General features: G+C 46.6%; 1 protein-coding gene across 5 annotated transcripts in view; it reads right to left on the bottom strand.

The window, feature by feature from the left end:
* Nucleotides 1-3,285: 3,285 nt before the first annotated feature.
* The window catches only part of si:ch73-103b11.2 (restin homolog), a 56,233-nt gene continuing 37,364 nt past the window's right edge, over nucleotides 3,286-22,154 (bottom strand). For 3 of the 5 annotated variants that reach the window (XM_056576352.1, XM_056576353.1, XM_056576356.1), the window contains 11 exons: nucleotides 20,705-21,470; nucleotides 19,470-19,586; nucleotides 13,566-17,267; nucleotides 12,503-12,650; nucleotides 11,550-11,655; nucleotides 10,900-11,059; nucleotides 9,602-9,709; nucleotides 9,420-9,506; nucleotides 8,976-9,138; nucleotides 8,553-8,638; nucleotides 3,287-5,849 (listed from right to left, as the gene is read on the bottom strand). In XM_056576352.1, the coding sequence (XP_056432327.1) occupies nucleotides 5,778-5,849; nucleotides 8,553-8,638; nucleotides 8,976-9,138; nucleotides 9,420-9,506; nucleotides 9,602-9,709; nucleotides 10,900-11,059; nucleotides 11,550-11,655; nucleotides 12,503-12,650; nucleotides 13,566-17,267; nucleotides 19,470-19,586; nucleotides 20,705-21,470 (5,515 nt within the window). In that variant the 3' untranslated portion in view covers nucleotides 3,287-5,777. Of the gene's footprint in view, nucleotides 5,850-7,919; nucleotides 7,983-8,552; nucleotides 8,639-8,975; nucleotides 9,139-9,419; nucleotides 9,507-9,601; nucleotides 9,710-10,899; nucleotides 11,060-11,549; nucleotides 11,656-12,502; nucleotides 12,651-13,565; nucleotides 17,268-19,469; nucleotides 19,587-20,704; nucleotides 21,471-22,154 lie in introns of all 5 variants that reach the window. The other 2 variants (XM_056576354.1, XM_056576357.1) reach the window with 2 other exon arrangements.

The following is a 22,154-nucleotide window of genomic DNA, read 5'->3' as shown; positions in this document are numbered from 1 at the left end:
TACTGTTTAAACTAACGTGTACATTTTGTATTTATTTGATTCATGTAAGTAAACCGTTTTCAAAGATCGTTGTATTGTTTTCTATGCAATGTCATGTTGGATTGTATTATTGCACTTGATAAAATTGTACACACTACCTTGAATAAACCATTATAGAAAATATTTGATGGAATCTTTTTGTTCTAATTTGTAGTTTATTTTATTATTAACAATAATCATAAACAAAAATAAAATCCTTTCTAAAATTCCCAAATAATATTATCGGAGCAATTGTTTTCGAAAATGAAAAAAAAAATCATGTTACAATAACTTTATTTTTGTATAAACGTAAAAATATACTCCCCTATCGACAATACAATTTATAAATCGGATATTGCGTTTCTAGATGTACAATATGTGGCCGGCGCATCCACAGGTCAGACAGACAGACAGAGCTCTGAACACACAGGTCAAAGGTCAGCCCACCGGCGGTATCCGTCCCCCTCCAACACACTGGGTGGACGGAGGTGAAAGGTGAAGTCGTCCCCAGACTCAGCACCTTCCCCTGGCCTTGTCCAGACTTCAGGCCCCAGACCTGCTTGTGAAAAGGTCAGAACCTTTACCTTGGATCTCCACGCCTGCCAGGGGGACAACGACCCCCCCCCCCCCCAGGTAGGAGGCCCCCTGCTGGGCCCTCCGCCGCTTCCAGGCCCCCCTGACATCCAAAGGTCAGCTGCCACAGCCAGAGCAGCAGCAGCAGCGAGAGTCATCTGGTGAGGGTGAGGGTGGGGGTGAGGGTGCTGGCTCCCTCGGCCATTTGAGGACATGCAGGCCTAACAGCCGGTGTTCCAGTGCATTGTGCACTTTGAATGCATGTAGGCCCTAATCCTACGTTTCTATGTATTTTTGTTCGTTCTACGCACATCATGGCTGTCGTTGAGAACTTTAGTTGTTTGTTCCAATTGAGGTCAGAGAGAGGCGTTGAAGTTTATGATTAGTTTTAGTTAATGATGCCAAATTATAAAAAATAATGCCTCAGTGCACAAGGAAATTAATCTACGGAACATGAAAACACACAAGACTGATTAATATTGTTAACAGATTAGGATCAATTTGCACGGAAGACAGATTTCTGAGATACTTTCAACCGGACTCGGCAAGAGCAAGAGCAAGAGGATGCAGCATCCCTCGGATTGGCTCCAGTCTTTTGAACATTTTAAGGCCGTGGCCATGTTTGGAAATAAATTGCCGTCCAGCCTAGGGCGGATATTCAATGTTAAACACAACATGAATATCAGGATGGTCTCTCGCATAGACGCCAAACAATATGGACACAGCATCTGTGAATTCCTTGGATAGGGCATTATGGACGTAGCCATGCAGAAACAATCCATATTTGGCACATTGGGGATACCTTGCAGCAGTCTACGGCCAACACCACTTAAAGATGCAGTGTGTAGGATCTAGCGCCATCTAGCGGTGAGGTTACAGATTGCAACCAACTGGATACCCCCCTACCTAACCTGATCCCTCCCTTTCCATCGACGCAAGAGAGCTGCGGTGTCCTCTACTGGCCTTTAGGGGGCAGTAGCTACTTCCAAATTGATGACATCGTCGGACAGCGTCGAGTAGGCAAGTCTCATGGGATGAGGTTCCTTAATAGATTTATAAATAGTTAGTTATTTAGACTGTAAATCTATAGGTCAAATCTGACAAGTAAGACAGCGATCCTAAGATAAGACAATTAGATGTGGTCCTCTCTAGAGTTGTTGGTTCTGGGCCGCCGTTGAAACATGCAGGGCCCCACACACAGGAAGTCATGCTGCAGCTCGGCCTCAACAGCCTAGTTAGCTCCGCCCTCAGCTAAAGACACTGGTTATTTATAATAAACCATTACTTTTATGCAATTCAATGACTTAGAGTCACCCACATCCAAACAGGGATATTTTTTTTCATCAATTCAATGTTGATGTTTTTAGTCATCCAGCAAAGTTTGATAAACACAAAAGGTTTTTGTAAATGTGGAACTGCTGTTTAAAGAGATTATCCAGGATAGATCAGGAGTACTCTTTCCAGCTTTGTTGTTTAATTGCTGATCTGTGTCGGGCTAACTTTGACAACCCAGTAGATATGAGGCGTGGTAAAGGAAGAACTCATGCTTAATCATTAAGGATGTTCCCTTTGCTTAAAATCATCAAATCACACACGCATTGCTCTTAGAGCTTGCCTTATCTTAATGTCGCCCTATCTTAACGATTTAAACCTAATCCAGTGTTCAGTGATGAGGATTGAGGTCCATTGAGACTGAGATGCCCCGCCAGGGCGAGACATATTATACAAACTGAGATGGTTCTCAAGCATCAGTCATTAAACACCAACACTCAGCAGCAGAAGCCACACTAAATTTTTTTTAAAGGCTAACACACACACACACACACACACACACACACACACACACACACACACACACACACACACACACACACACACACACACACACACACACACACACACACACACATACACACACACACATTGCATCTCCACAACATTAAAGGGCTACACCCAGAATTCTGTAACATGGGGATTTTCTGTCTGATTCGGGAGGTGATGTGAACCTCCACTTAACAGGAAGAGGTGAGGTGTTTGAGGTGAACCTCCTCTTAGCAGGAAGAGGTGAGGTGTTTGAGGTGAACCTCCTCTTAACAGGAGGTGAGGTGTTTGAGGTGGACCTCCTCTTAACAGGACGTGAGGTGTGTTTGAGGTGGACCTCCTCTTAACAGGACGTGAGGTGTGTTTGAGGTGGACCCTCCTCTTAACAGGACGTGAGGTGTGTTTGAGGTGAACCTCCTCTTAACAGGAGGTGAGGTGTGTTTGAGGTGAACCTCCTCTTAACAGGAGGTGAGGTGTGTTTGAGGTGGACCCTCTCTTAACAGGACGTGAGGTGTGTTTGAGGTGGACCTCCTCTTAACAGGAGGTCACCCACTCACACCAGTCCAGACTAGTGACCTCGGTCTCCCGGTTCCCCTGAGGATCGAGGAGTCTGAGATCCAGGCCCTGTGGCCGTAGGCCGGCTCGCTGCAGGATGAGCTGCTGTCTGCTCTCAGAGTCCGAGGCAGCCTCCTGTTGGTGCTCCTGAAGAGATGCCAGACAGTCGCCCCTCTGCGTACACACGCCTGCACACGCGGGTGTGCAGAAACCCCTTCTTGATGACGAAGGTACAGGGGCAGGAGCTCAAAAGGGCTCTGATTGGGAGGTAGAGGAGGAGGAGAATGAGGAGCAGAGGAGATAAGAATTGATAGTCTTGAAAAAAGGGAAGAGAGCGAGATTTAAAAAAATAAAATAAACAGCCAAAAAACCCTCTCTGCGTTTGTATTGCACCGAGGCCCCTGTGGGTAGAGCTATGATGAAGATGTGTGCATGTGATTGACAGGCAGGATGGAGGCCCCCCCACATAGTTTTCTTCTGGCAGGGTCTGCTCAGGTGCTCACAGAGTTCGTTACCATGGTCACTAACTCTTAGTGTGTATGCAACACAGATCTGGAACAAACTTCCAGAACATCGGAGGTCTGATTCACACTTTATTCTATTAAAATCAGGGACAATTTTTTTTAACTTTGATAAAAAAATGTATGTCTGCACTACATTTGTTCTCATAACATCTTAATCTTTATCTCTTGTATTTTACATTTGGCCTTTTCATTATCTTTAATGATCATCCTTTGCATGTTATTTCGTCCTTACTGAAGCAAGATGACTGGCCTTGTGTTTGTAAGATACTATATAAATAAACTTGCCTCTGCCCTTTTCTGTGTTTTAGTGACGTCACAAGTAAGAGTGTCAACCTAGATGTATGCTGGATAGATCAGCAACATTTTTCTTGTAATGGCTAATCACACTCACATAGTTGTATAATAGGGGCCCTTTAAAAAACACACCTTCCTAAACCTGCCCTCTCAACTAATTGAAATATCGCTCTGCCCTTCGCACAGAGCAGGGCACTGAAGTTGCAGATGGGAGCATGAGCAGTGACGAGTATGCACAGAATCTAAACTTGTGTATTTGTTTGTTTGTGGGCTCATATGCACTCACCTTGGTTTGGAAACATAGCGCTATTTGAGCCGATCAACCCTCATGTGGAAGATGATGGATGACGTCAACGGCTCACCGAAGGCCCAGTATCACAACGCGTCTACACTGTCAGAGGGGGAGTTGATCTAAAATCATGGCTGATTTATTAAAGACAAAGACAATGCCAACAATAACCTGGGCTCTTAAAACCCATCGCTTTAACAGGCGTCTGTTTAAAGAGATACTCTTGTCCTTAATGGTTTTACGGATGTGATCTTTCACACAAAGAGTTGGAAATAATTTCTGTTGGTGACATAACAAACTAATATTTCAAAAGACTTTATTTGCGTTACATTCAAACAAAAATAAAAAATATTTATATCAATTTCATATATTCTGTATAGAGCTTGTAGGCTAAGCAAAGTACAAGTTTTAAACAAAAACGGAAAAAAGTTTTTTGTGTGTTGCATACATCTTATATACAAAGCTTGATTTGAATACTATACAGTGGGAATTAATTATTACTTAATTATTTAATGTCAGTTAAATAGCTGCACAGGTTTCAAGAACATGTCGCTCAGTTGAGGCACAAACAATATTATAATGTATTTTAAAATGAAGAACATTGAGTCTGAGCCCATGGCTGAAGGACGGCAATGAAGGAAAACCAGTTTGATCTGGACATGAAGCTGGTAGGACCGGCCAAGCTAAGCTTATTAACATCCCAGTTTAAGATCAGCCTTGAAAAGGCCTGGTTTAAGGTAAAGCTGCTCGTGATATAGGGAGATATCTGTAGATGTAGCCAGCATGCTAGCGCCCTATGCAGTGCTAAATGTCATGGTTAAACACTCTCTGGAGGTTTCTCAAAGCAAAACAAACTACAAACTACTAAACTCATCCCTGGCCGACGATAAGTGGGGAGGAGCAAACGTAAGTCAGCATGGTTTGCTGATCAAAAGGTTTGGTTGCACTGTAGAAGTTAGCTTGAAGTCACGAAACAGTCAAAAATTCTAAAAACAAACAGCTTCCTCAGCAGGCCAGAGGTAAGTGCAGTCTTCCAATTTGCTGTAGCAAGGCCAACTTCAGAAAACCAATTAGAAACGGTGCATTCATACAGATACCACATTCAATTAACCATAGACGGCCAACCACAAACAGCCTATCCAAACACAGCCAATCAAATAATGTTAAAGCCCAGCCCAACACGCACCTCCCCAGGGAGCCACTAGATGGCGCCACAGTGAAACTCAGAATAAACTACAGCAGACAACTCCTGAATCCACAGCCAGCCCAGCTGCTCCTCGTTGCGTACAACACAACCGGCACATTAAAAACACTTCAGAACTACAAACCACTGGAACCCAACACAAGGTATTACAGCAGGTACTGGTTACGTTCCTACAGAGAAAATATATATATTATTCATAGTGTATATTGCTATACGTTTTGGCTTTTGTCACATCTGTGTACTAATAATAAAATGCCCCGTGGCATGCCAGAGGGGAGACTATAATGGGAGAACATTTCAGAATATAGATTACATCCAAGAAAAAGAAAAAAAAAAACACAGGTTTATGTAGAGATTTAAATCGAAATCGAAGGCTTTAGGTCCTTTTCAGCAAATAAAACAAAAACGGGAGAGTCAGGAAGAGACCAACTACTTCCTGTGTGTTTTGTCTCCCCTTGCTGGTTGGGAGGCCAAACAGCAGCCTTCAAGCTGTGAGTATTCAGATCTTCTTGGAGTCTTTTGCCTCGAACAGCTTCATCCTCTCCTGGACGGTCAGTCCTTCTTTGAGGCTCTGGAGGAGAGTGAGAGTAGAGGGCAGAGGAGGAATCAACCCAAACCTGCTGCTTCATGAGGAGTTCTAAAGTGAACATGGATTGAGTTAGCTTTCAAACACAGCTCTTTTAGATTCTTATATTAATAATGTACATTCTAAAGATCTTAAACCAAGTGTGTCAAAACTCTAAGAATGTACCTGAAAACAAGACGTATAGCTTAACAATACCAGTCCTTAAGAAAAGTACTGACCTTTTTTTTAAATTCAGAGATTTTTGGTCATAAGCAAACCAAAAATAAACCAACTTCAACCTCAAAAATACTGGTTGCCTCAGTGCCCTACCGTAAGGGAGATATACATGCATTTTAACCTGTCATCCCCATGGTTACAACCTTTTGTACAACTTCTTTAGTACAGTCGTGGTGTATGAGGGTTATAACGAGCAATGTTGTATATGAAATGCGCTACACACCGTGGCGTTAAAATAAAGAAGTTGAACACTTATTCAGAGGAGGGTTCAACACGTCCACACACACCGCCCAGACAGAGCTCCACGCGTCCACACACACACACACACCGCCCAGACAGAGCTCCATACGTCCACACACACCGCCCACAGAGATCCACACACACCGCCCAGACAGCTCCACAGGTAAACCACGTGAGGTATTAGCACTTGGGTTTTAAACATATTACCACATTTAAAAACAAAGAAAAGGGTTTTGGTTTCTGATGAAGAGAAAGTTCTCTCACGGACACGTCGGACGCGTTATTTGATTTAATCTTAAGGCCTGATCTGGGAAAGTCCTGGCACAAAAGTTACCAAGAACACATTCGATGAAACAATAGGTGAACACCGTTCTTATAGGAACGTTTCCCTTGTGGGTAGGGGAGTGGGGAGTGAACCTAAGGCAGTTATTGCAATACAAGGGTGGTTATTGGCCATGTCTGCAGGTTTTGGCCAAGAACATGGTGGCTGTAATAGTTTACACAACAAGAGGTCATTCCCGATGGCCTGTCCCAAAACCAACTTACTGGTTCCAGTGGGAACTTGAATACGAATTAACTTAACCTCTGCTCAGTTTTAAAGAGAGGAAGGGATTTGTTTTAAGGTTACAGGGAGAATGTATACAGTTTTCTTCTAATGTAATAATTATATAAACAAGGTTAATATAATTTGTATGTGATTGTATATTTATAGTTATGATTGATATTTCCACGACAGTTTCACATGTCCTTTAAAATGTTACACAATTTAGCATATTAGTGTACGTGTCTGAACATCCTTATTTTTACTACACTTTTCCCTTTTTACTCTTAATGTTTTTACACAACTTACACATTACATTTCCTCTCTCTCAATAATCAATAATATATTCTCAAGAACCAACCAAAAACTAAAAAGTAAAAAGGATAAAACCAAATAAATAACATACATTTCTGTGTGTCACTTCAAACAGCAGCACATAAACGCAGCTCACTAAACATCAGTGCTCCAGGTTTTAACAGTAGCCATAGGGTGGTTTTGATGTAATTATGATTTATCACACAATAATAGTTATTTCACCGCTATAAAATCTATCCAAAACCGCTGGTAAATATCTGCCAAATTGTTTTTAATTTTTAATTTTGTATATGGAAATCTAAACGCATCCCGATTACTATCCTGATGGTGTCGGGAAACTAATTAAAATAAGGCAGCCTAGACTGGGACTACTGCTTATTCTAATGGTCACAACCTTATCGAACACATACTTAAAGGGAATTTCTGCATCATTGATCTATCATCGTACAGCGAGCAAATTATCGTACAATACAATAATTATGGTACGTATGGCAACGCTGGGACCACTGGTTTAGAGACATTCTGCACAGCTTTTGAAGAGCTGGAAATGAGAAAGGGCATGCAGGGGGAGCTGGGGGGCAGCATGCTCACGCTTCTCACTACTAATTCATGCTAGCTCATGCTACGTCATGTTAGTTCATGCTACATCGTGCTCATTTATACTAGTTAATGCTACATCATGATAGTTCATGCAAGTTCAATGCTACTTCATGCTAGCTAACGCTACACCTTGCTATACCTACAGCATCTCTTAGCAGGGCGGGGGAGGGGGGTCAGCTATCCCAAGAGACCTGTTCAGTGATAGACTGGCAGACAGCACACATAGCAGGTCATGAGAACGGGAATATTCACAGCGCGCCGGACAGAATGTGCTCACCATCACATGGATAGGGTGCACTATCGCATAGATCCTCCGTGAAAAACTATAGCAACAAGCCCCACCCAACGATGTCTGAGCTTTTATCGACATTTACAGTGACTGCAAGTTGGACATAAAGTGAATAAGGTTAAGAAACCTCGATCAGATTTAACTTTGAGACATCGTGCCCCAAGGCAAACACTCATCAAATGATGAGGTTAGCGGTGGTTGCCAAGCAACCACTATCATGTCAACCATGGGCGACATGATCCTCTGAAATATCATCTCCCCCTCATCCAAGTAGCTGAGACATTTCAATAGAAATGGTACTTAAAATAGTGCTATAAAAAAAACAAAAAACAATGTTTCCATATTGATCTATATAATGTACTGATATTTTATCCCAATATTATTACAAAATTTAAATAGAGAAAATGATTGTGTGTTTTCTCGAGTTGTTTGGGGGTAATATAAAAAGGTTTATGTTCTGATATTGTTTGTATTCATCCACTCCTACCTTGGAGCGCACGCCCCTCAGCTGTTTAGTGAGCGGCATTCGTTCCTTCTTCAGGAAGTCTGGAGTGCTCTTTGACTTCATGATGTCTACGAGAACAAACCAAGCCATCATTAAACCCGCGTGCTGTATACTAGTTAACAGAACCCTCATTACTGCAAAATAACGTGAGTATAAATCATGTGAAAGTCATGAAAATCAACCATGAAACCAATTTAAGTAAATGTCATTCATATAAAATCAAGTTAAAGTAGAGTAATGAACAGAAATGCAAAAATAATGTACACATAATGTTGAGTAAGAAATGGAAATCCCTTTCACTGGGAAGACTGGAACCTGTACACATTTTCACTCAACCCAGTACCAGTTAATGGCTGACCAGGGTTCTTATTTATTTAGTAGTTAGCATTAGCATTGAGCTCTCACCGTATCCAGGGGCAACCGTCCCGTCCACCTTCCTCTCGCCCAGCGCTTCCGTGGCAACCAGGAGCTTCTCCTTCAGTTTGCCGATGTCACAGTCTGCCTTGGCCTTGACGATGCTCAGCTCTGTGTAGATGTCTTTGTACTTATCACTGGAATACTTCTTATCCTGAGAGAGAGAGAGAGAGAGAGAGAGAGAGAAGAGAGAGAGAGAGAGAGAGAGAGAGAGAGGAGAGGAGAGAGAGAGAGAGGAGAGAGAGAGAGAGAGAGAGAGAGAGAGAGAGAGAGATTAGACTGCAGTAGATAACAAGATGATTTAGCCACAACAAAATAAATGGATAAAAGGAGAACTCTAATATCTTATTGAGTCGTGGGTGAGTCAAAATATTCAAGGTCTGGGTCCCTGAAGGGTCAGGGTCAGGGGTCAGGGTTAGAGTCAGGGTCTCTTACTCTGAGAGCGGACTGCAGCTCATCCTTGAGGGAGTGGATCTCCTGCTTCAGGTACTGGATCTCAGACTCCTTGATCCTTAGGAGAACCTGGAGAAAGAACCTGGTCAGCATTCTCAGAGGGACTGAGCAGTGGGCCTCCAGCACACACACACACACATGGCTAAGGGAGCTTTGGACTGTACCTCCAGCTCGTACAGGTCCTTCCCGTGGGTCAGAGGTGAAAGGTCGGTCTGTCCGCTGAAGCAGGAGCGGATTTTCATGATCTCATCTGTCAGCCGGTTGTTCAGCTCCTGCAGAACACATGGCATCAAACAAGCGCACTGCGGAAAGCTAGGGGTGTGTGTGTGTGACTGTGAACCTGTGTGCGTGAGTGAGAGAGTGGGAGCGAGAGTGAAAGAGAGAGTGAGAGTGTGTGTGTGTGTGACAGTACGTTTCCATCTAAAAGGTGAAGCAAATCTTTAGAAAGTTTGCAAAAAAGAAATTCAAATTAGGTACGTTTCCATCAAGTGGTTGGAGCGGAAAACTACACACATTCTCGGGCTTGTCATATCCTTTTGATAACATGCTCTCTCTTAGGTCCTGATATATAGTGGAATTGCATTGCTGTTTTCCATCTGCAATAGCTGTAATGTTTTTTCCCTCAATGAGAGCAAGGAAAAGTTTTACCTCTTCAGTGGTCGACACGTATCTATTATTCACATTGGCCATCTGTTCCATGGACGTATTGAAAGGATACATTGTACATATTTATAATTCGAAATTCGTCGCAGCCTTTATACCACGGATACTAGGGTCTCTATAGCATATAACCGCGTTGTCTGATTAGTTTAATTCATTTTTCAAAATGTACTAGCTCTCGTTTTGAAGACTATTCACCGCACCATTCGTTTCAATGGGAATCGGGACAGTCTATGCATTCAACATAAAGTGCACATATTTATAATTTGAAATTCGTCCCAGCCTTAATACGACAGATACTATAGGGTCCATAGCATATAACCGCGTTTTCCGATTACTGTTTGATGCATTTTCCACAATTTACCAGCTCTCGTTTTGAAGGCTGAACAGACAATTTGAATGGAATTACTTAGGTGTCCATATATCAGGGATTAATGGACACGGTATAATTAAAGGATATACAAACATAGACATCCTATATCATATATATGATATAGGATGTGTATGTATACAAACGCTTAAAAATGAACACACAGGAAAGACGTTGTCAGGCCTGTGTGTTCAATGTTCGCTACGTCACAGCTGTTTCGAAAAGTGTTTCCACCTCCCATTTTGCGCATTTACTCTCTTTCGCATAAATCAAAAGCCACCTCAAGCGAGCGGAAAAACTTTTTTGCGAATTAGAGGATTTTTATGGAAATGTTGGTGTTTCCATCACCGTTTACTGATTCGATACTTCAAAATTTGCATAACAGCAGAGGGATGGAAAGGCAGCTTGTGTGTGTGTGTGTGTGTGTGTGACCTGGTTGTGTGAGTTGAGCTCCTGGTTCTCCCGCTGACACTGGCGCAGGGCGTTCCTCTCGGCCTCCAGAGCCTGGGCCAGGTGGGCGTTTTCCAGACACTTCTGGCTGTACTGCTCCGACAGCACCTCCAGCTCCCTGTGGACGGACTGCAGCTCTGCCCTGCGCACACACGCACACACACACACACACACACAAGTTGCATCTTTAAAGTCCTTAAAGGCCTTTTTGAGAATTCTTGGTGATTCTCTGTCTGAGTCAGATTCAGGAGGTGAGGTGGTCCTCCTCTTAACAGGAGGAGGTGAGGTGGTCCTCCTCTTAACAGGAGGAGGTGAGGTGGTCCTCCTCTTAACAGGAGGAGGTGAGGTGGTCCTCCTCTTAACAGGAGGAGGTGAAGTGGTCCTCCTCTTAACAGGAGGAGGTGAGGTGGTCCTCCTCTTAACAGGAGGAGGTGGGGTGGTCCTCCTCTTAACAGGAGGAGGTGAGGTGGTCCTCCTCTTAACAGGAGGAGGTTGGGTGTGTTTGAGGAGAACCTCCTCTTAACAGAAGGAGGAGAAGTGGTCCTCCTCCTAACAGGGCAACGTGAGGTGTTTGAGGTTTGGTGTTTGGGCTGAGCCTCCTTGTATTAAGGAGCTGTTGTAGGAGAACCTACTCGTATTGAGAGTGCAGCTGGTCGATGTCTGAGTTGAGGCCACTCAGAGCCGGACGCTGGGTCTTCTCCAGGTCCTCCTTGTGGGCGTTCTTCATGGCTTCAATAGCTGAAGGCACAAAACAGAAACCAGTTCTAACAGTTTATTATATGATAACTGTATAATAACTAGTTTTACTGGTTTAGAACTAGTCTAACACCTTATAATGACAGTTAATTAATCAAGTATAGCAAATTATACTTTATTAACCATCATATAATCATACAATCATAACGTTTATAAACTAATTTTAATAGCGGATCTTCAATTAAATTGACTGTGCTTGAAAAGCAAGGTTTTCGTAACCATTGGCAACACAGCCTTTTTATTATTATTCATAATTCCATGTCAAGACAATTTCATTGGTTTAACTTTTTTATCAAAAAAGATGTTATCTCTACCTTTCTTATTGATGCTAGTTCTTCGATATACATTGTAGATCTTTCTTATTGATGCTAGGTCTTTGTTATACATTCTAGATCTTTCCTATGCTAGAAGTTTTGGGTTCAACGTTACGTCACGTGGCGTAAAGTGGTATCGGCTGGTTGTATTGGCAAAGTTTTAGTTAGTACATGAGCACAGCATCAGGCCAGAGTCTGAGTACTGGTCATCCCTACCCGCAGGGCATTTTTTTAAAATAGCCCTGGTCACCATGGAGTCCCAATTATGTTGATGTTCTTTTTGAATCAATAACGCTCACATTGATGTCGATTTTTTTTTTATTGTTCATAAATGTTAAAATAAACGTATTCTTATCATTGCATAAGTTTGTATCAAACAAGTAGCCCTTGGTATTACTCAGTACCCTTGAAGTAGCACCCAGGTTCAAAGAGGTTGGTGACCCCTGCTGTAGACCTCTCTAACTGATGCTAGCTGTTCACTAGACTGCTTCTAGATGTTGGTTTGGTCTCCTCACCAAAGATGGTGGCAGCCGTCTCCTCTGCCAGCAGCCTCTCCCTTTCCTCCAGGAGCTTGGACACCTCCCTCTGGTGCTGCCTCTGGAGGTCCTCCACCACCTTCTGGTGGGTCTCCTCCATGGCGGCAAACCCTCTCTCACACGTAGCCTGGTGGTGTTCAGAAACGCCTCCGTCAGCACCGTACAGCCACTCTGGCTCAGCCCCAAGCACTACGAGCTAATGCACGACCGCTACAAGCTGCATGCGTTCCTATGTCTTTGTTTAACAGTAACACAAAGTAATATCAAGAAATGGGAAGTTAGTACTATAAAGTATTTTCAAGTAATGAAACATAATGTTAAAGTTATATTCAATAACGTAAAAGGTATGTTTTGGTAATGTAAAAGTATTGTGTAATACTTTTAAGTACTGTCAAAAGTGATTTACAAGTACTCTAAAATACTGTAACATTTTGTACAGCTATCTAAAGTAATGTAATTAGCAATCTAGCAAAAGGGCAAACACTCGTAGTGATTGGGGTATGAGCTACCGTACGAGACGTGACTTCAGAGCATGCAGTGTCCAGCACTAACTTAGCTATAAGCTGATCATGTTAATGTCGGAAGCCATGCAACCCTGTGGTGATCAGGAGCCAAGAAGTTTAGCAAGAAGACAAGCTAGCACAGCCAATTAAAGGTCCCGCATTTTAACATTGGATTAGATGTGATTAGATGCGGTTGGAAATTGTACTAATGTAGACTGTTACTTGATGTGATGATTACTGCTGATGATTGCTACAAAAGTGGAGACTTTCTAAAGAGGAGTCAAACCTAGACTGGGGATTTATTCAGAAGTGAAACATGCAGCTGGCCAATCAGAAAATGCCTCAGTGATGACAGCTCTAAGTACTATTCTGAAGGGGTTTTGCCAATATTAATTGCAGCTTTCAATCCATATTCATCAATGAAGATAAAGGTTGTGATGAAGTCTAAAATACAACACTGATGAATGATGAAGGCACTACACTATGCCCTCACTTTTGTCAACATGAACTACAAACTAGTAAAGTAAAAGAGCAGAAACCTTAAGACTCTCTAAGTCTCTCTGGTATTTCTCCTTCAAGCTGCTAACGTCTCCCGCCAGGTGTTTGCTGTCCAGCTCCTCCCTCATGCAGTTAATCTGTGTCTCCAGCTCCAGGATCCTGTCCTTCAGAACCACCATGGGGTCCACCTCCGCCCTGCTCCCAACATCTCCTGCATACCCCTGCTCCTCTTCCTCCATCGGCGAGCTCATAGCACAGGCCTCATCGCCTAGCGGCGGGCTGTCAGGGTTCTTCTTCTTCTGTTGCTTCTCTTGGATGCATCGGATGGTTTCCATGTAATGGGATTGCAACTTCCGTATCTCCTCCTTCTGAACGTGCTGAAGCTCCCGAAGCTTCTCTTGGAACTGTTCCTCGAGGTTCCTTACATGTTTCTCCTGCCTCTCCGCCAGGGTCTCCATGTCCCCCAGCAGAACCTCTACTTTATGCTGGCTGTCGGTGGCTGCCTCCATCAGGGCCAGCTCTGTGGTGGCACGGCTCTGCTCCGCCTGGCTCAGCTCCTGCTTGTGCCTCTGACTCATCTCCTCCTGCTCCCTCTCAAAGTTTTGCCCCAGGTCCAGGAGCTGTCTCTGCTGCTGAGAGAGTTGGTTCAGCCTCTCGCTGAGCTCCTTCCTCAGCTCCTGGTTCTCCTCTTGGAGCGAGCTCACCATTTGGCCGAAGCCCAGACGTTCCTCGCTCAGAGACGACTCGTAACTCTGGTGAATGGCACTGACGCTGCGGGCGTGGTCCTGGACTAGAGTGTCCATGTCCCGACCTGTCTGACGACACCGGTTCAGGTCCTGTTGGTGGACGGCTCGGAGTCTGCAAGCAACGTAGGCCACCTGGGCCTGAATCAACGCCTCCCGCATGCAGAGCGATCCGCTGACCAGGCCGCGAGAGGCTTGGTGACCTGGAAGGGTCCGGATCAAGCTGGCTAGTCCTTCAAAGCTGCCACTTTTCCCGATTTCCTCTGAACATCTATGAAGAAGCGCTGCCTGTTTCAGGAGCTCAGCAGCAAGGGCGGATTGTGCGTGGGGCAGGGACGCCAGTGAGTTGACAGTAGAAGACGAAAGATTTTGAGGCAAGTGTCTGTTGAGAAATTCCTCGGCCATGTCCTTTGCTTCCTCCATTTCAATCTGCTCCATGTAGGGAGCGAGCTCTGGAGGACTGATGTCAGCTAACCGCTTCTTTTGACCGAAAAGGCTTTTCCTGATATCTTCAACGATGTGTTTCAGGTCAGGGCTTGGTAGAGCTTCAAAGATCTCTTGTAGAGCCATGTCTCGTTTCTGTAGGTTATTATGGGCTGATATAAGTTCCTGTTGAATTGATCTGAATTTGTCCTCATAGAGGAGTTTAAGATTTTGAATGGAATATGTGAGTTCTGCTTTGACAACGGTGGTAATGATTTCTGTGGTGTCAACGTCAACATCAGCTGAGCCAACATCCCCTTCTGGTTTTTGAGCAAGGTCTGAATCTTTTGTTTGCTGTATTTTACACTGTGTCTTCACCTTCTCCAGATCTTTCCAGAAAGCACTCTCCAATACTAACTTCCTGGACAGAACATCAGCGTACACTACTGCCAAGCAATCTCCATCAGCAGAATTCACCATCTCCAATTCTTTATGCATTTCATCGAAACCCTGCAGAAGGTCGGAGTTTGAATTCTGTATCAACAAAGCCATCTTGTTCAAAACAAGAGCCTCATAGGACAACGTCTTTGCAAAGAGGGACATTTCCTCCCCAAGCTCCTTGCCATCAACAGTATCTAATGGGTAATTTGGATACTGTGGCATGTGGCCTTCCAGGGTTTTCTCGCCTTGCCTGATGTACAGTGTTGCATTGAGCAGCTCCTTCTCGACCTCTGATAACAACAATAGCTGGCACTCGGTGGGCTCATGGGAGCCCAAGAGGAGGCTGCGTACCTTCTCTTGGCTGGTCTCAATACACACCAGGGCCTTGGCATACTGGTCTGTAGCTGCAGCAATAACACATCCTCCTCCAACAGAAGACACTCCTCCTCCAACAGAGGACACCTGGTTAGCTGGTTGCTCGGATGCATGCAAGTCTTCCGATTGGACCAGGATATGGCCGTCAAGCTTCTGTGTGAGGTTTCTCAACTTCTCCTCAGTGGACACAAGTTTAGTTTCTAGGGCATGTATGACGGAGATGAACTTCTCTGGGTCACTGCTATACTGAGGAGGTGTGGGTGATGAGCTGGTCGTTTCTTCTCCCATACCCTGGATAATACCTTCACTGCTGTCCACCTGGGAGCTGTCCAGGCTCATGTACTTTTGGCATTGAATGTTGGAGAAGCGAATTCTCTGTCTCTTTCCAAGAGGCTGCTTTCCAACCGTGAAGTTATTGGTGTTGTAAGCCGACTCTGCCAGATCCTCTTCGTGCTCTTGCTCTAATCTGTGGCGTTCAATGTGTAAGTCTGCATAGCCAAGCTGTAGGGTTTTGAGATGCTGCTCTAGCTCTGCAATGCGGTCCTCTGCTATCACCAGTTTGGCCTGCAGGTCCCTCTCTGCCCCGCAGGGCTCGCCCTGCACCCTTAGGGTGTCACTTATCTGAGACATCAGCTCGTCCTTGGCCAAAAGTTTCTGTTCCGTCTCTTCCAAGCTGTTTCCAAGGACAGCCATCTTCACGAGGGCTTCTTTGAGGTCTTCATCCTTGCACGCCACCAGCCTGTCGTACATGGCCTTCGTCTGGCGGATCTCCTCCTCTTTCTCCCGGAGGAACTGGCTCATGCTCTGGAACTCCTGTGAAGCTCGTTTGTAGGATTGCTCCAGGCTGTGATAGTCGGCCTCCTCAGTGTCCAAGCGGCTGCGCAGCTTGTTCACCTCGCGGTCTGCTTCTGCTATCTGGTTGAGGAGTTCCTGACAGCGGCAGGTAAGATGACCCTTCTCCTCCTCCAGCCTACGGACGCTCTCCCTCAAGGTGTCCACTAGGCTGGTCTTCTGGCTCAGCTCCTCCTTTAGCTTCAGCACCTCCTCCCTCTCCTCCTTTCCACAGGAGGAGCGCCTTCCTCTTAGCAGGGTCTCAACCTGCAACTCTGCCTCCCACAGTTTACTCTCCATCTCCTTCTGGGAAATTTCGGCCTCCAATAACAGCCCGGTTAGGTGCTGCTTCTCACTCTCGTAGGCCTCTTGTATGCCCTGTTGGTCCTGCCTTAGGCGCTCCTCCTTCAGGGCCTGGGCCTCCTCTGTAGCACTCAACCTGCCGCTCACCTCCTTCAGCCTCTCCTGGAGCCTCTGGACCTCCCTCTGGTGGTCTCTCTGAAGGGCCTGCTGCCTCTCCAGGTGCCTGAGGACCTGGTTCCTCTCCAAGAGGCTGGCCTCGACCTCGCGGAGCCTGTCCTCGTTTTCCCGGAGCTGAGCTCGCAGGGTGTCTTCACTGCGGCCAAATTCCTCCTCGTGGTCCCTTGAGCGCTCCTGCTCCAACTTCAGCTCATTGCGCATGCGGACCACAGCCTGCTCGCTGGCCAGGATCTCTGCCATTGCCGAGGCTAATTTGGCCTGCAGGGCCTGGATCTGGACTTCTTGGCGTCCTACAGAGCCCTGGTTCTCGGTGAGGCTCCTCCTCAATGTGGGGAGCTGCTGTGGAACGACTTCCAGCGGGGGCTCTGGGTCACCGTGCGTGTGCATGCCGAGCTTGTGCGGACTTTGCCGTTGCAATCGGTGTGGCGAGGAGCAGGGGGTGGAGGAACTCTTGAAAAGATTGACGACAACAAGTTGGGTTAGTGACATCACTCCCCCTCGCCATTGCGTATGGAGGAGCACATCTCCGAGGATGACATAGGAATATTGGGAATTCTCCTTGAACTTCAAGTAAATCTGGAAATGGTTCCGTTAATGTTATGAAGAAGCTTCATCCTAAGCTTTCCACTGTGCTTTTTCAGGAGTGATGGAAGATGGTGAACAAAACAAATAAAAAGTGACCGACTACATGACACAAGAGTGGAAAAGGGTGACGAAACTACCAGTAACTCATCTATACTACAACAATATAATCCTCCAAGGGCCCCTAAGCCTCAAATCCAGTGAGGAAACCAAATACCCTTAATGTAACAGTTTCTGAGATTTTAAATATAGACAACGCAAATGGTTTCTACTTCGTGCCCATCTTCTTGGTATCGAGATAACTGCTATAGTCTCCTGAATGCTGGTTTCCATACTTTCCTGTGAGCCTGACAGTGGTGTTGTGGAGATAAGTGTTTTGGAGGGAGTGAGGCATTTAGGGAGTAAGGTGTTTGGGTGAGAGCAAGATGTTTCTGAGTGAGGATTTTGCGGAGTGAGGTGGTTGGGAGGGATTTCGGTGTTTATGGAGGGTGGTTTTTGGTTGGAATGGATGTGTTTGGCCTGAGGTGTTACAGAAGGGAGGACGTGTCTAGGGAGTGAGTTGTTTGGGAGGGAGATGTTTGGGGAGGGAGAGTTGTGGATGGGGAGGCAGTGATGTGTTTCCTGAGGGAGAGAGGTGTTTGGGGAGGGAGGTTTTTGGGAGGGAGTGAGCTGTGTTGGAGGGAGTGAGGTGTTTGGATGGGAGTGAGGTGTTTTAGAGGGAGTGGGATGTTTTAGAGAAAGTGAGGTGTTTTAGAGGGAGCGGGATGTTTGGGGGTTAAATGGTGAGGTGGTTAGGAGGGATTTAGGTGTTTAGGGAGTGAGATTTTTGGGGTTTGAGGTGCTATAGAGAGATGTCGTCGGGGAGAGAGAGGTGTTTGTGGAGGGATATGTTTGGGTCGAGGCGTTTGGGGAAGTGAAGTTTGAGGAGTGAGGCGTTTGGGGAGGGAGATGTCTGGGGAGTGAGATGTTTGGGGCGGGAGATGGTAGGAGTTTGGGTTGGCTTGTTTGGGCTAAGAGGGGCTTGGGGCCAAGGTGTTAATTATGACTGTGCCGAAATTCTTTAAGACCCTAAAAGTCTGTGTACGGGTCTACAACACCTAACCTGACGTGCAAACATCAATAATGAAAGAAAGGTGTCAGAACCCATGCGACTCGCGCAAGAAACGACAGCATGCAAAACCACATGAGTGACAGAAGAGAAGAGGATGAGTAGAGGTGACGAGGGAGAAGAAGCACAGCGCAAGGCTTGTCGATCAAGTCTCTTACCTGGACAGTGTCTGTCCCAAACCATCAAACCCCAAGGAGATGTGAGCCCCCATACAGCAGTTAGTGAAACCTCATGCCCAACCAACCACATCCATGCAGTCCCAGAGTCACACGTCTAAGCCCACATACATATTAGTAGAGTTATATCTTATCACACACACACAAATTTGACATTGAATTGAAACTGTTTATTATATCCAATAATCATTGTACGTATAGATATGCATGTGACGTGTTTCCACCTGTATTGCCAATCTGGATGATGCAATACCTCTATCCGTATGAATCAGATGTTAATCAATTCCTTTACTTCCTATAGGGCTTGTACATCAAAATGTGTGACGGAATTCTTGGTTGGAGATACTCATTTTGAGGGAACGCTAGAGTTGTAGTCATGGAAAATCCTAAATCAACGTAAATAAAGTGTATCCTAGGCTAATCAATGTCACCCCATAATGACTTAATCATTTCCCAATGAATAACTAAACAACAACCAAAACATTCTTACTACCATCAACATTGCGACGTGAAGTCACGATGTCCAAGCCCTCAATAAAGCTTGGGGAGTGCTCCAAGCCTCTGTTGAGGCCTTTAACCCCCGCATCATGGAAGCACTGATGTCACTAGATGCTGCTACTTTACTAAACTGTCCTATGTCCAAACATAACTTTCTTCTCACCTGGGCCCACCCTGCCCTCCTCATCTTTTGGTTATTGTGATTAAGATGAAACCATGATGGGACCCCTGCTAGGGGTGTGTGTGTGTGTGGTGTTGTGTGGCGTGTGTGCGTGTGTCGGGGGCTACCTGCAGGACGTAGCCCTCCCTGGCGCTGTGCTCGCGGCCTCGCGCCTCGTCCAGCTGCTCCTTCAGATGGAGGTTCTGCTCCTGCAGACGGTCCAGTTCCTGCTGCTTCTCCCCCAGCTGAAGACACAGCACAGCACCCACCATGAGAACAACCCTCCTCACACCACCTCCTTCTTCATCAGCATCACCCCACACTACCTTCACGTGTTTATTGAATCGTTCAATGGGCCTTGTGCTCCTGCTTTAGTCTGAAACCTCGGGACCCCAACGCAGGGTCCCCCTCCCAGTTTTATCCCATCAGCGTCATCCCATCAGCGTCATCCCAACAGCGTAACATCCATGTCCCAGTAAATCTTTGTGAATTCCGCCATACGCCTTAAATGTCGCAACTGACTAGCTCGTGGCTATGGATCAATAGGTTGGTACTAGCCAGCTCGTGGCTATGGATCAATAGGTTGGTACTAGCTAGCTCGTGGCTATGGATCAATAGGTTGGTACTAGCCAGCTCGTGGATATGGATCAATAGGTTGGTACTAGCTAGCTCGTGGATATGGATCAATAGGTTGGTACTAGCTAGCTCGTGGCTATGGATCAATAGGTTGGTACTAGCCAGCTCGTGGATATGGATCAATAGGTTGGTACTAGCCAGCTCGTGGATATGGATCAATAGGTTGGTACTAGCTAGCTCGTGGATATGGATCAATAGGTTGGTACTAGCTAGCTCGTGGATATGGATCAATAGGTTGGTACTAGCCAGCTCGTGGATATGGATCAATAGGTTGGTACTAGCTAGCTCGTGGATATGGATCAATAGGTTGGTACTAGCCGGCTCGTGGATATGGATCAATAGGTTGGTACCAGCTGGCTCGTGGATATGGATCAATGGGTTGGTACTAGCTAGCTAGTACCATGGGTCTGTTTTCAGAGCACCTTTCAATCCTTTCCTCTTTCTTTCAGAAAACATGCACCATCAAATATCTGTAGTCCTCAATTTCTACAATCTCAACGGGGTTGGGTCCCAGAGTGGACGAACACAGACGTCTTTGATTAACAAGGGTTTCCTCTCTGTAAAGGGCCCGCATAGTGACCTTCCTCACCGTCCCCACAATGTATGGTGGGATGTCCTTGTTTGTGCTGGATGATGAGGAGAGGTGTCAAGCTAAAGAATCTACTACTAACTAACCCATCTTCTCTTCTCTCTCGTGTGAATGTAGGACCAGGGGAGGGGAGCCCACCTCCTTGTTGAGCAGGGTGGCCAGTTCTCGCGGCGGGCGTCGCTCGGCACCGATGGTGGTCGCCGTGGCGATGGGCACCTGCTTCTCCTCCCTGAGGGGCGTGGTCTCCACCTGATGCCAGTGCTCCTCGATCACCCCCTGGTGATCCTCCTCCCGCTCCTCCTCCCGCTCCACCCCGCCCCGCCGCCGCGAGTCCCCCTCTGGGCCCGCCTTGACCTGCCCGTCCACCTCCATCGCTCCCTGGTCTGGGGGCGGAGACGGCCGCGGCTGGGGCGCGGGCGCGGCGTTCAGCGTAGTCGTCATGGTAACGGTGACCGTGTTAGGCGCGGGACCGCCGGCGACGCGCCCCTGGTCCGACCGGCGCGCTCGCTCCTCCGCCACCCCGTCCAGGCTGGTGGCCGCGGAGATCCGCGGAGGCGGGGCGGAGACGGAGGAGGAGGTCTGGGGGGAGGAGGTGCTGGAGCCGGGGGAGGAGGCCGTGGAGGAGGCGTAGGACGAGGAGGTGGAGGAGGAAGGCAGGACAGAGCTGAGGTCCAAGGGGTCGGTCGTCTGCCCCGTCCGGAACTCTGACCAGTCGTAGGTCTTGGATCGGCCCTCCCGCCGACGCTCCCGGACGCGGCTCTTGCGGGGCTCGGGGGAGGGGACGGGGGCCCCTGCCGGCTGCGCGGGGACCTCGGCCCCGGAGCCCTCAGGGCCAGCAAGAGGGTCCGTTGGGGACTGGAGACACTGAGCCAGCTGGGTCTTGGCCTGCTCTTCAGGTAACGACCTGCAGGGACAGAACCAGGGTCAGTTACAGAACCAGGGACAGAACCAGAACCAGGGTCAGTTACAGAACCAGGGACAGAACCAGGGTCAGTTACAGAACCAGGGACAGAACCAGGGTCAGTTACAGAACCAGGGACAGAACCAGGGTCAGTTACAGAACCAGAGACGGAACCAGAACCAGGGTCGGTTACAGAACCAGGGACAGAACCAGAACCAGTTACAGAACCAGGGACAGAACCAGGGTCAGTTACAGAACACGGGTCAGAACCAGAACCAGGGTCAGTTACAGAACCAGGGACAGAACCAGAACCAGGGTCAGTTACACAACCAGGGACAGAACCAGAACCAGGGTCAGTTACAGAACCAGAACCAGGGTCAGTTACAGAACCAGGGACAGAACCAGGGTCAGTTACAGAACACGGGTCAGAACCAGAACCAGGGTCAGTTACAGAACCAGGGACAGAACCAGGGTCAGTTACAGAACCAGGGACAGAACCAGAACCATGGTCAGTTACAGAACCAGGGGCAGGACCAGGGTCAGAACCAGAACCAGGGTCAGGACCAGGATCAAAACCAGAACGAGGGGCAGGAACAGAACAGGGGCAGGAAAATAACCAGGTTAAGGAACAGAACAAGGTCAGAACCAGAACCAGAACCAGGGTCAGTAACAGAACCAGTGTCAGTT

This window comes from Gadus chalcogrammus, chromosome 18, assembly GCF_026213295.1.
Source record: "Gadus chalcogrammus isolate NIFS_2021 chromosome 18, NIFS_Gcha_1.0, whole genome shotgun sequence".
Taxonomy (NCBI): Eukaryota; Metazoa; Chordata; class Actinopteri; order Gadiformes; family Gadidae; genus Gadus; species Gadus chalcogrammus.
Note: the sequence above shows the minus strand (reverse complement) of the source record. Positions and strands in the feature narration are given on the sequence as shown.